At 44.1% G+C, this 14273-nt stretch overlaps 1 protein-coding gene across 12 annotated transcripts in view; it reads left to right on the forward strand.

Moving 5' to 3' along the window:
• Window positions 1-14273, forward strand: part of KTN1 (kinectin 1) — a 102861-nt gene that overhangs the window by 36091 nt on the left and 52497 nt on the right. For 11 of the 12 annotated variants that reach the window (XM_061355950.1, XM_061355943.1, XM_061355959.1 and 8 more), the window contains one exon: window positions 12796-13347. In XM_061355950.1, coding sequence (XP_061211934.1) covers window positions 12825-13347 — 523 coding nt within the window. In that variant the 5' untranslated portion in view covers window positions 12796-12824. The remainder of the gene's footprint in view (window positions 1-12795; window positions 13348-14273) is intronic. The other variant, XM_061355997.1, reaches the window with a different exon arrangement.

The raw sequence follows: 14273 nt of genomic DNA on the forward strand, positions 1-14273 counted from the left end.
GCTACAATTTTCCCTTTCCACATACCAAGGTATATTAATGTGCTGCTACTTTGATTAGTCATTTCCTCTTCCTTTGTTCCTTTCGCAACAGGGTGATGGACTGCGGGCGTGTGCTTCAGTGAAATCTTGTATGGTTAAGGAGTCTGAAGCTAGATTCTCTGGGGTTAATACCTGTTTTTGGCAGAAGGATTCTGTTCTCATCTGTTAAAATACAAACTTAAAAATAAGTCTGGATAAAGTAACTTTTATGGTGTTCATACTAAGAATAACAAGATTTATTTTTGTAGGGAAAGAAATTGTAATGTGAATGAGGTTAATACTCCTACTTCCAGAAATGTAATATATTCTCGCAGGAGTGCTTTGGTTGGTACACTGCTATAGGAAAATTTCCCAATGCTCTTGCTTCTTTTGAGGTTTCTTATTTTCCTCCTGTGCCCTGAGCTCCGTGCACACATGGAACACTCTTCCCTCCCCAGGTTCCTCCAAGACCTTGTTCACCATGGGTGGAAGCTTGCTGAAAGCATCATGACACTGTTAGGCTGTACATGGCTCAGTTGTAGCATAATTTTGTCAGTCTCTGCACCATTGTGGTATATTACAAAGGTTAATAAATTCAGCTATACAGACCTGCTTGAACATTGCTCTGAGTGACTTGTGAACCTTTCAAGGTTGGCTATTTTTGCTTCTTCATTGCTGCTGCTGTTTTGGCAGGACATTTTGAGAAAAGCTTTAGCCCCAGGCAGTGTAGAGACCCACAGAACAAGTGAGAGATTTAAAACTTGCTTGTGTTTCTGGAGAAATTCAAGTGAGTAGGCTAAAACGTCATCTGACCAATATTGTTAAGGGCAAAGTTGAGTGGAAATTTGGAGAATTGAGCAGGAAGGATGGACCTCTGTATAGCTACTTTCAGAATTCAGAAATGTATCCCCTAAACAAGATGCCGTCCTCGTTAGCAATCTGTTGTGGTTTTCCTGTTGCTCTGGTGCTGAGGACGTCCACTTTGCCCTGGATTCAAAGCAAGGATGGCTTGTGCCTGCCTAGGGAGCTGAGGCCTGGGCAGCAGTGCAGCTTCTGCCAGGCTGCCTGAGGAAAGGTGTGAGTGAGGCTTGCAGGGAGGTAATTACCTGCATAACCAGATAATACGCTTGGGCCTTTGCCTTGACTGTTTGCCATTTTTGTATATAAAGACCTGTGGGTTCTTGTGTATAAAACCCATTGGGCTCCCAGGACTAAGATGCCATTCATACTTTCACAGAAATCTGCTAAGGCAAAAAAAAAAAAAGTGGGACCAGAGGCCTCTTCTTTTGCTTGTCTCATTTTACATACATATTAAAACATAAACAAGGATGCATAATATGGGAATGTGTATTTTGATAGTTAAATTTGCTGTATGCACTGGGAAAAGGAAAAGGTTTCATTCCAGCTGTTTTTTCTTTGCAGATTGCTATGGAAGTATGAGAGGAATTTGAGTACTGGGAAGCTACTGCTTACACCTGCTTTCCTCTCTCCTTCCTTTTGTGGAGACTGAATTGGATTTAAAGAGATGAAGGGGCTGTAGAAGCCCCATGTGATCTTTAAATTTTTTTTCTTGGAATTTGGACTCTGCCTTGTTTTTGACCAGAGGGGAGTCACCTGTGTAATTGCTGTGTGTTCTGTAGAGCTTGTTTTAATCAAATGTAAGTAATAGAACATGGCAGGGGTAGGTGCAGGAGTCTCAGAATAAATGCACTTATGCTAGTGCCACTAACTGCTGTGTCAGAAAAGAATCAAGCTGTGTTGGAGTAAGATAGCCTGATAGCTGAAGCCCTTCACCTGGCCTTGCTTTGGCAGATACAGATTTGAAAATAACACTGCATGTGATTGTGTCAGCAGATGGAGCAGGGGATAAGATGGGGGACGGGCAGCTTTTTGACCCCAGCTGAAGGATGTGCAAGCAGCTGTGCTGGTATATGCAAAAACCCTATGCCCTAGGAAAAGTGTGCCGTAGTAGCTGTGAAAGAGCCATGGCAAAGTGGCCCTTGGTGTTAGAGCCACCATATAGTATTTGCCTCTGGCTGCAGGAGATGGTAGAGACTTTCTATGGATTAGAGGTGAAGATTATACTATGGATACGTATTTGTAGAGTGGACTACAACAGATGTCAAAAGGCCTTTGTTGAGGTGCACAGTGGCTTTAAACGTGTGTAAATGGCTTTTGTGTGTGGTAAACCCAAGCTGCTATAGACTGTCACATCAACTTGGCTTGTACAAACCTTTGTTAACTTTCCAGACAGCTAATTGGCATAACAAAACGGGCATGGCTAGATTTGTACCTCCCAATCTGATGCTGGGCACAAACATTTCAGGTGTGGTTGTGCATGTTTAATGCTTGTCTGGCTGACCTGAGAGTTGGGGCTTAAATCTGTACCTGGCTTCTGCTGCTGGGTGGGTTCATGTTGCAGGAGATTCCTTGGTGCTCAGAAACCACAGTGTAGAACTGCTGCTCAGGTTGGTATTCCAAACTCAGCTTTGGCCATTAATCTGGTAGCTTTGTCTCTTATTTTTAGTATGTAACCCTGCATTAATATGTCTATAGCAAACCCCCAAGTTCTAGCGTTGCCTGCAAAGCTAGAACTAATGAGTTAATGTTGGGTTTATTGTAGTGTGGTGTTCCTTGGGCAAACCTGCAAAAGCTGTGCATTGCAATGCAGCTCGGCAACCCTGGGGTGAGGAGCTAAAGGGTGTTTGTTGTTTTTTTTTAAATCCAGTTATGTTCAGACTATTAGAAATGTGAACTTAATTCTTTTCTAGAACATGACTAAAAGGTACCGCTGCCTGGCTGGCTGGGTTTGCTGGTTCTGTCTAGATGGCTCCTTTGGAGAAGAGAGATGAACTGCCACATGGCTATAGAGGCAGTGATTCTCTGAGTGGCTGTACTTTCACCTTGCCTTACCATTGATGGTTGTTTGTGCTGGTGCCTTTGTATGGATACTCATGCTGCTTTTTTTTATAGAATCATAGAATAGTTAGGGCTGGAAAGGACCTTAAGATAGTCAAGTTCTACCCCCCCTGCCATGGGCAGGGACACCTCGCTCTAAACCATATTACCTAAGGCCTTGTCCAACCTGGCCTTGAACACTGCCAGGGATGGAGCATTCACAACCTCCCTGGGCAACCCATTCCAGTGCCTCACCACCCTAACAGGAAAGAATTTCCTCCTTATATCCAATCTGAACTTCCCCTGTTTAAGTTTTAACCCATTACCCCTTGTCCTACCACTACAGTCCCTAATGAAGAGTCCATCCCCAGCATCCCTGTATGCCTTCTGATGTAATGCATACCATGAAAAGTTAATAGATGGAACGGGGGATCTTCTGGCTGTTTGGAGCTGCTGTGTTGTGTGACCTTGCCTGCTGTTGCTGCCTTGTTGCCCGCTTGGGATGTGAGCAAAACTGCAAGTTGAGAAAATCAGTGTCTGTGTTCAACTTCTAGTTTAAATTTTGCTGCTTGTTAGTCTTTTATGAGAAAATGTAGTGAACATTTTTCCCCTTGTATTTTGAGAAGCACCATTTCCCAGTTCCCCACGCACAGAAGTGTGTGGCCATTGAAAGACAAACATCAGCTCTGTTTCTGAGAGCAGAGAAAGGGGAAATGCTTGCTCAAAAGACCATGAGCTTGCTGTTTGGCTGTTCAAATACCTCTCAAGTAGTTCATGGTGGTGGGGGCAGAGCATGTGTGTACAAGAGCATGTGAAGGAAGGAGCTGGGGAAGCCTCAGGGGCGCCCTGAAAATAGTGACAGGAAGGTACAGACTTGATGAGTAATGCTGAGAGCTGTCTTGGGCATAGCCCTCCCCCAGCCCTCTCCTGCTGGAAGAAGGAAGTCTTCGATCCTTGGCAGTCACTTTGGAGGAAGGTAGTGTAAAGATCATTTGTTATCTTCTGCCTTTGGAGAGCACAGCTATGTGTGTGTGTCTGTTATAAGCTCGTCATGAGGTTTGTATGTTTTTTTTAGGAAAAAACTTGCAGCTTGTGGAGGCTGGTGGGGCCAAGGATGTTTTCCTCTGACCGAGGTATGCCAAGTTATGTCCCAAGTTAAATCCCCTCACAGATACTGCAAGAAACCAACTGCAAACAACCTTATGAAGTTTAATGATGAGAAGTGCAAGGTCCTACACCTCGGTCGGAGCAATCCCAGGCACAGCTACAGGCTGGGCAGAGAAGAGATTCAGAGCAGCCCTGCAGAGAAGGACTTGGGGGTGCTGGTCGATGAGAAAATGAACATGAGCCGGCTTCAGTGTGTGCTTACAGCACAGAAAGCCAACCATATCCTGCGCTGCATCAAAAGGAGCGTGACCAGCAGGTTGAAGGAGGTGATCCTGCCCCTTTATTCTGTTCTCGTGAGACCTCACTTGGAGTAGTGTGTGCAGTTCTGGTATCCTCAACATAGAAAGGACATGGAACTGTTGGAACAAGTCCAGAGGAGGGCCATGAGGATGATCAGGGACTGGAGCACCTCCCATAGGAAGATAAGCTGAGAAAGTTGGGGCTGTTCAGCCTGGAGAAGAGAAGCTGCATGGAGACCTCATAGCAGCCTTCCAGTATCTGAAGGGGGGGCTACAGGGATGCTGGGGACAGACTGTTTATTAGGGACTGTAGTGATAGGACAAGGGGTAATGGGTTAAAACTTAAACAGGGGAAGTTTAGATTGGGTATAAGGAAGAAGCTCTTTACTGTAAGGATGGTGAGGCACTGGAATAGGTTGCCCAGGGAAGTTGTGAATGTTCCATCCCTGGCAGTGTTCAAGGCCAGGTTGGACACAGCCTTGGGTGGCATGGTTTAGTGTGAGGTGTCCCTGCCCATGGCAGGGGGGTTGGAACTAGATGATCTTAAGGTCCTTTCCAACCCTAACTGTTCTGTGATTCTATGAAATGTTTTGGCTTCCCAACACTTTTCAGTCCCTAACAATGTAATTCCATAGAATTGTTTAGGTCAGAAAGGGCCTTTTTAGATTGAGTCCAACCATTAACCTAACATTGCCAAGTCCACCACTAAACCATGTCCCTAAGTGCCATGTCTTTTGAATACCTCCAGGGATGGTGACTCCACCACTTCCCTGGACCAACTTCCCTGTTCCAGTGCTTGACAGCCCTTTCTGTGAAGACATTTTTTCTTATATCCCAACCTAAACCTCCCCTGGTGCAACTTGAGGCTGTTTCCTCTTGTCCTGTTGCTTCTTGCTTGGAAGATGAGACTGACCCCCACCTCACTACAACCTCCTTTCAGGTAGTTGTAGAGAGTGATAAGGTCTTCCTGAGCCTCCTTTTCTCCAGACTAAACAACTAGTTCCCTTAGCTGCTCCTCATCTCACTTGTGTTCCAGAGCCTTCACCAGTTCTGCTGCCCTTCTTTAGACATGCTGCAGCACCTCAGTATCTTGTTGTGGGTGTCCCAAACTGAACACCCTATTTGAGGTGCAGCCTCACCAGTGCCAAGTGCAGGGGGATGATAGTGCCGTAGTCCTGACCACAGTCTTTCTGGTATCTGTGTCTTAGTGCTCATGCTTTGGTGAACCATGTGGGTTGCTGGTGTGACAGCATCAGCACAGTTTTGGGTAAACTGCTGAGCAGGAGTGCAGAGCATGGCTTTCAAGCCCATTCCTCACTCTGTGCCAGCAATGGGTGTGCATGCTTTTATCCCTGAATGAATGAGAGGTTGCTCATTCTACTTTCACTGATGCTAATTCCAGCTCAGCTTTATCCCGCAGCCCAGGTAGTTTCAGGGCGTCAGCTGCCATATGGTGAATCCCTGCCCTGCATTATCTTGTATGAACTTGCCTGGATGGCCGGGCTGCAGTGGAAACCTGCGCGCTCCTGGGAAACCCTTGCTTGGAGGTACCCAGGTGCTCACTGCTTGGACAGGGCAAGGCTGTCTGCCAGATAGTGGTGACAGTGTTGTGTAGCCATATTGTGCTCCCAGCTTGTTCTTGGTGCTGCTGCTGCTTTTTGTCAGGGGTTGGTTATAAAGATGAATTAAAAAAGCCCTAAAAATAAAAGCTTTTGTTGAAGAAAGCTACTCCTTTTTGGGAATTTAATGAATAGTGTGTCTGTGTTAACTAACATGAAGCAATGGAGAGCTAATAGAGCCCAACAGATGGTACAAACAGCAGCATGTTTGGAATGGAAAATATTTACCTTGAGGGCATTTGAAGCACTGAGATTGTGCTTTGCAAGTGGCTTAATTGTATCAGTGTAATAAAATGAAGAAGAGCGAGATTTATTGACAAGCCTTGTGCTTGTGGTGTTAGCAGTTTGTAGCAGGTGTCAAGCACTGTTGAGCTTCACTTGAGCAGGTCTCCTTCCCAGAGAAGAATAATACGTGAATGGCTCAGTCTGTAGTTTCAAGTGTCTGCAGCTTTCTTGTGTTGCTGCACGATTCATGCTGTCAGGGCAAATACTCAAATGAAATAAACTTGGAGCTTGAACTGCTGTATATTATGCTTCCCCCTCAGCCTTAGATTTGAAAGGAGTTCTGTAAGCAGAGCATGGAAACATAAAGGTAGAGTTTAGAAATAATACAAAGAAATAGGTTAAATTTTGCCACTGGGGTCAAAACTGGCAGCACAGTTTAGACTTTGAGCTTTTCTGGTGATGCATACCTAGAAGGGCATCACCTCAGAGCTGTGAGAAGACTGTGATTTTACTGATGGCTGTGCCTTTTTCCTTACATAAGTGGCAAATGAGCTTTATATGTAGTATCATATTTTCCCATCTTAAAAGTGGTGTCCATAAGCAGTCAGCTCCTTGCTGGTGTTTTCCAGGCAGTGGGTTTTGGGGAATGGGTAACCCTTGCATGGGAAAGTTAAGGAGGATGTTGAGCCATTGCAGGGGCTCCCTTGGTTCCCAGCGTTGCTCACCTGCTGAAGGTAATGAAGTGTTATCAAACTCAGAGCAAGTTTGATGGACTGAAATAACTGCTCGCTTGGACAGCTCAGCTTTCACTCTTAGCTTCTTAGTGCCACAGAAGCAGAAGCTCTGCTCTCTTTTGTGTCTCATCTTGGGGTGTAAAGAACACATCTTTCCCCCCCCCCCCCTCAATGAGACATAGGGCTGCTTAAAAAAAGCCCAAAACAGAGCCAGGCTTAAGGTCTGAGTCTGGTTCTTTTCCTTGTACTGTAGCAATGCTGATGCTAAATGACCTATTAATTCTGGTAGCCTTCCTTCCTAGAGCTTGAGGCCGCAGTGCTTTGGTTAGTTAATACTCATGAGCAAAGAACAGAGAGGTGGTCGTTCCCAGTGTATGGATGTGGAATAGGCATAGAATGGCTAACCGTCTTGTTTAATTTTGCTTTTCCTGTAGCAGATGTGCTTGTTGCTGGGCATTCTTTCCCAAAGAGCTCTGAGGGAAGATGGGTTTGGAGTGAAGCTGTTTTCAAGAGGATCCTGATCCTCTTTGCTGCTGGCTGAGATGGATCATGTTGTTAACTGTGTGCAGATTAAGGAATAAAAAAATATTGCAATCTATTTGAAGAATTGGTTGAATATAGATACATCTCTGCAGAGACTTCTTGCAGTGTTTGCACTGACTGTTGAATGTGAAGACCTTTAGTCTGCTTGCCAGCTTGAGAAAATCCCAGGGAAAGCACCACAATTAAAGGAGGCCGTTGTTTTAGCTAAATCATATGTAGTATCTCGTAAACGGCTTAGTATTAAAAATAAAAATCACCTTTGTACCTGTATTCCCCTCCACTGTTCGTTTTTTTAAGAGGCACAAATCCCTGGCAATTATGTGCGTCTTGGGACCCAAGCATGTATAGACGCTGTGCTTCTGATGTGCTGGGGCTAAGCTATGAGTGACTCATTAGCCAGATGGAGCTGTAATTTATTTCTGTCTTCTCAAGTAAGCTAATCCTCTGGATGCAAACTGAATGGCTATCCTGTGAAATGTGGTATGTGTGCAGGATGAAACTTGAGATTTAAATACTGAAAGCAAACGGTATGTTGCAAAATCCATTGCAGTGTTAAAGAGCAGAGGAAGTCAGGTGCAGGCACTGGTACTGCACAGGAGTTCAGAAATTACAATTTTCTGTGGCATTGTGCCCTGTTTAAGGGAACAAAAGTGCAATTCTTTTGTTCAACAAGGGGTGGGAACAGTAACCAAGTCTGTGCAGGCAGGGACAGATGTGATTTGTTCCCCTTTTTCAGAATGACTGAAGGGATGTTGTAAGTTCTTGAGTTTACGAGCGAGACTGGAGGGTGTCCGTAAGTGGGGAGCCCGGCACGGGTGCTGGGCAGCCAGGATGTAAGAAATGTGCCTGATAAATATCAGGTTAAATATGAAATACAGGTAGATGAAAGGTGAGTGTTTAACCAAATACCTTGAAATTTAAGCGTAGCCAGAGTGGCCCTGTCTCTTGTCAGCAGCGGCGGGGGGGTGTGTACGTGCTATTTCTACTGGGTGTGCCTTGCCTGGGGATTGCAGCTTTGAGTGGGTAGAGAGCTGATGCATCCGCCCTGGAAAGTTGTCCAAGGGAGGGCTGAGAGTGATAAAAGTCCCCTTGCAGCACTCCTAGGGGGGAGGAATAATACTTTTGTGAGGGTATTTCCTGTTTCCGGAGCTAACAGGAATGGGAGGTATGGTAAAACTAAGTCCTGAGGAGCAGTTAAGCTGGTGTGTGAAGGTATATTAATGCAGTGTTCACCTTTTCCTTGTTTTATTATTATTCTGTTTCTTCTTGTATGGCCTGGAATTCCCACACCCCCCCCCCCATAGATTGCTTCTGTATTTTGTCCAGATGGCTTGTCTGTGTAATAGGGAAGTATAAATGGTGAAACTTCTAGTAATTATAGATTGTTTGAGGACAACTGGAAACTCTGTGTGAGCCACAAAGGAGTTTTGTGTGGCAAGAATGCTGCTTCATAAAGATGTCTTCACAAGGGATGCATGGTGGAGGATGTCATCTTGTACAAGCCAGCAGCTATCATATCCTTCTAGAAGTGATGTTTTTAAAATGTCCTTGTACATGCTGGGCTGAGGTGGAAATTAGTGTGTTGCCAGGAGAGCTCTTGTTTGTTCTTCTTTGGTGTGCTTATCAATTTTAGTTAAATCCTGAGGCTTTTACTTGGTTTTATTTCATACTTTTTAACACTGCTTCTGTGTTGTGATTTAAGCCCAGCTGGTAATTCAGAACCATGCAGCCTCTTGTTCATTCTCCCACCCTGCAAAATCTGATGGGATTGAGCTCATTCAGGGTTGTCGTGCTGTAGGATGGTCTTAAACCATGACACATGTGAAAGGCTGGATTTGTGTATGTGAAATTCCCTGTTGGACTTAAGAGGTCAAATCTGCATGCATCTGACCACCAATGTTTCGGATGGAAGTGTTCATTTGGCTCATGGTGTGCTTTGCCCTGGTGAGCGAGAGGAGGACAGGGGTGGTAATTGAGTCTGCGAAGCTTCCAAAACTCCTCACTGCAATGCTGTGCTTTGGATCTAGAATAGGATGGAAATAGGGGAAGTGGAGGAAGGGGAGAGCAGGGCGGTGGACAGAAGCTTGGCAGAACCTGTGTTGCTCAGCCAGCTCTGAGATCAGACTTCATCCAGTCCAGTAAGTATTCCCTGCTCAGACTAGCTGTTACAATTATGAATTGATTGGATCCTCTTGAAGCTGCTGAAGCTTTTAAATCTGTCTAGCCTCTTGTCTCAAAGCAGCAGTAATTTTCTGCTTATACTTAGGCCTGCCTTGATGACCATCCAGCCTCCTGACACTTGATGTCTCAAACCTTTACAATGTGTGTTTTGCTGAGTGTGTGATTTGACCTGAGCATCTGGTGTCAGGTGCTGGGAAATGTGTAGGGATGGATGGCTGCAGGGTATGATCATCCTGTCTTGGCTGAATGAATGTATGGACAGCTGTGTGTTTGTGTACCAGCAAGGAAGAAGTGGGCTGTTCAGGGCTCTTTGTGGTTAGGTATTGTAATTGTTGCAGTAATGTATTGTAATGATCAACTTAATTACACTTGTGAAAAATCTGCTTAATTACATATTTACTTTGGGGATTTGCTTCTCCTGCAAGCACTCAATATTGACTTTGGCTGAGACAAATGTTCAAGATCTGCTTCCTTCAAGAGATGACTAATATTAGATCACTTAGTGCCGGAAGCTGGCTTTATCAAGTAGCTGTAACTAATAATTTTGAAAGCTCCAGCTTAGTTTTGAGCATCTGTGCTTTTTCTCCCCAGAAGACAAGCTTTTCCTCTCATTCCTCTCGGCCTTTCTGAAACTTTGTGCTGGGTATAATTCTAGACACAAGCCTTTTCAGTGAGCTCTGTGCACACAGAAAATAAATACGAACTAGGAGGAGACCTAATGTTAAGACAGCTGATGAATAATTAGTGTACTGAAATGTTAGTCTTTTATTTGAATAACTGAACAGCCAAATTGGAGTTCCCAATCCTTGCTTTCTCTGCTGCTCAATGCACTGTACAAATAAATTATCACAGGAACTCCTTTCTGTCCAAAAGCTGTTAAATAGCTACAGCCAGGCTCCAAGCAAACTCTTGCCAGTGTGGCAGGATGGCAAGCTAATTTATGATAGCAGCTTTCAGCATAGCCAGGAGTTGAGGTAAAACAACCTTAAAGGTAGTACTGCCAGCTTTTTAAACATTAATGCTCTGTCTGCACAGAAGCAAGGAGAGCCAGCCTGTCTTCTCCATGCACCATGCAACTTCTACATGAACTTTATAGGTACATCTTTTTATAAGTGGCAGTGGAAACGCCCAAGCAATACTGCTTTAAGGTGTGAGGCAGTTTTTGCTACCTTTTTATGGGTCATCTTGCATGTGTAAGCTTGTGTGAAGCTCTCATCCTGGAGTTGATTGAGGCGAAGGGCAGGCTGATGTGTAACTATGCCTGGTGTCACTACCAGTAGAAGCTTCCCCATGTCTTCTTGAATACTTTTGCTGTGTTGGAGGGTGCTGTGGTTAGGCAGTAGTTCCACAGAAGATGATAAAGTTGATGGGGGGGAGGGGGCCTTAGATCCATTGCTGTTTGTTCACAAGAGAATGGTTCTCCCAGGGGACAGTTGAGTCTTCTACCTGTGTAGAGAAAGATGTAGTTGAAGCACATGCTTTCAATTTACTCAATTAGTAAATCAGGAATTGCAGTTGCTTAATCAGTATCATAGAACAGTTTAGTTTGGAAGGGCCCTTAAAAATCACCTAGTTCCAATCCCCCTGACATGGGCAGGGGCACCTTCTACTAGAGCAGGTTGCTCAAAGCTCTGTCCAGCTTGGCCTTGAACACTGCCAAGGATGGGGCAGACACAGCTTCTCTGGGCAACCTGTGTCAGTGCCTCAGCACCCTCACAATGAAGAACTTCTTCCTAATGTTTAGTCTCAGTCTCCTTCTCTGTCAGTTTAAAGCCGTTCCCCCTTGTCCTATCCCTACAGGCCTTTGTCAAAAGCCCCTCTCCAGATTTCTTGTCAGCCCCTTTAGGCACTGGAAGCTGCTCTAAGGTCTCCCCTGAGCCTTCTCTTCTCCAGGCTGAACAAGCCCAGCTCCCTCAGCCTGTTCCCATAGCAGAGGTGCTCCAACCTTCTGAGCATCTTTGGTCTCCTCTGGACTTGTCTCAGTAGGTCCATGCCGCTATTATATTGGGGATCCCAGTAATGCAGGTACGGTCTCATGAGAGCAGAGTAGAGAGAGAATACCTTCCTTCAACCCGCCAGCCATGCTGCTGGTGATGCAGCCCATGATGTGGTTGGTTTCTGGGCTGCAAGCACACTGCTGGGTCATGTTGAGCTTCTCATCAGCCAGTACCCCCAAGTCCTCCTCAGGGCTGTTCTCAATTAGAGTTTTGATTGTGGCTTTTTTTTTTTTTAATGGTTGGTGCTCTTCTCCTACCCCTCTTTGGAGCAAACAGTTTAGAGAGAATTTGGGTTTTTCCTGTCAAAGTCCAGGTCTGTTTGTAGTGAACAGCTGTGAAATGGGAAAATCTGGCTTGTCTTGGCCCCAGAGTTAGGGGGTTGTCTTCATTTGGGCTTTTTTTTAAACTCTGTGGTACCTGCTTTAAAAAAGAAAAAGTTTAGGCTATAGGTAGTGTTTTCAGCAAATTACCCTACAGTCATCTGGTCTGTTGGTACCCAGAAGTCGTATGCTGTTACGTGTGAAAAATAAGTAACAGAGCTTCCTGTTTCCCTATAAATGGGTGGATATTTCATGAGTTTAAAGCTGTTTTTTAGACTTCAAAAAGCAGGTTTGAAAATACCTGATTTTTCTATGGTTGACTAAAATTTAGGGCTCTTTCTCTTTTCCCTCTTATTCTATTTCTGAAGCTGTCATAAATCTGGGAACAAAAGGAAGCTGAAATTTAACTCCCACTTGCCAAGATAAAAGTCTTAATTCATTATGTTTGATTTATGGCAAGAAAAAAAGTGTTTCTATGTATGTACGGGCCCTTATTTCAGAGCCTCAGAAAGTGCTGTCTCATTTATGAAATCAAAAGCTTTAACTTCCTGAAATTCACTTGGGAAGGAAGAATGAGGAAGGTGAATAAAAGTAAGGTAAGAGGAGAACTGTTCTCTTCCAAAACCTGCAGTCTTGCAAACTGCAGTTCCTTCCTATCCAGGGTAGCAATTTTGAAGAAATGGTAAATGATTATAAAAGTTGTTCCATGATATAGTTCGGTAATTTTATTAAAGGCTATTTTAAGGCCTCTCTAAAACAATGAGGGTTTTTTTTTTATTACTGTAATTGGGGGAGGAGATAATATTGAGGGGAAAACCTGTTCAAAACCTAATTTATTTTTTTTTTCCCTACAGGATTTTTCATATAGCAGAGCAAAAGAAAAATGGAGTTCTACGAGTCTACCTACTTTATCATTCTCATTCCTTCTGTGGTTATTACAGTCATCTTCCTCTTCTTCTGGCTTTTCATGAAAGAAACTTTATATGATGAAGTCCTTGCAAAACAGAAAAGGGACCTAAAGTTTCCACCTACCAAGACTGATAAAAAGAAAATGGAGAAGAAGAAGAACAAGAAGAAAGAAGCTCAGAATGGGAACATCCATGAATCTGACTCTGAAAGTACACCTCGGGACTTTAAGCTCTCTGATGCCCTGAGTACAGATGAAGAGCACATCACTCCTGCTCCCTTGAGCATGACTGAAGCATCTACTGGTATTAGAGAACGGAAGAAGAAGGAGAAGAAGCATAAGGCTGTTCAAGATGATCACATAACTAAGGAGTCGGAAGGATCCAAGTCTTCAGGCAAGAAAGTAGATCCAGTCCCTGTTACAAAACAGCCCACTCCACCATCTGAATCTGCAGCATCTAAGAAGAAGCCTGGGCAGAAGAAGCAGAAAAATGGAATGGGTATCTTATGTTGCATATGCTTCTTGCACAGAACGCCAAAACTGTGTTCTGCTTTTTGCAAGGCCACAGAGTGTCTCTCACAACTGTTCTGCCTGATGTCTACAGGGCAAAGGCTCACTTCTAACCTTTTCCTTTTTATGAGCTATGCTTTTTTCCCTGTTTTTCATCTGGCAGCAATGCTCTGGTTTTCCTCCTCCTGTCCTTACTTTCTTCTGTTAAAGATTGTTGAGTGGAACAGAGTAGGTCATATCTCTGCTGTCAAAATTTTGATTATGTGAAATTAGATGTTTGCTGTATGCATGCTGATGTTGAGGTATGGGAAAGTGGAGTCCTAAGAGTGGCTGCTCTGATAAGGAAGCACATCTAGAGAAACTCCATTGCAGACTGTGCAAAATAAATTGCTGTTTAAGTGCAGACTTAATGTACAAAGAGGTGTTTGGTGGCTGATTCATGGAAAGAAACACAGCTGCTTCCTGCCTGCTACACCTCTGTAACTGAATGGAGCTAATGCTGAAAGAAAACTGGTCCAGCCATTGTAACTGAAATGTCCAACCTAGAATAGACCAAAGCCTGCAGTCAGAATTGCCTGTTACTGTCTTGACCATATCCTCAGCAGAAGCTGGCATGTCTCAGTGTAAAGTTAGGAGTTAAAAACAAATAAAAATACCCAGTTTCAGAAATAAATGAAAGCTGAGGTGTTTGCACATCACCTTTTTGAGGTGCAGGCATAACAGGTTTGTTACAGGGAGTGAGGTTAAAAGAAAGACATTGCTGCTTGATGTGGTGGATTTTTTTTTTCTGGAAAAAAAAAAGACGCCCAAAACCAAAAAGGAGAAAAAAGACCCACCCACAACCACCAAAAGAAGTATCAAATCTCGTTTGTGGGTGTTCTCTGAAAAATCTCTGTGGCATGGTTAAAATGTGGT

The sequence above is a fragment of the Neopsephotus bourkii genome, unplaced genomic scaffold (assembly GCF_033783945.1).
Source record: "Neopsephotus bourkii isolate Nb327-2 ecotype Australia unplaced genomic scaffold, CSIRO-AGI_Nbou_v1 NB_95, whole genome shotgun sequence".
Classification (NCBI taxonomy): Eukaryota; Metazoa; Chordata; class Aves; order Psittaciformes; family Psittacidae; genus Neopsephotus; species Neopsephotus bourkii.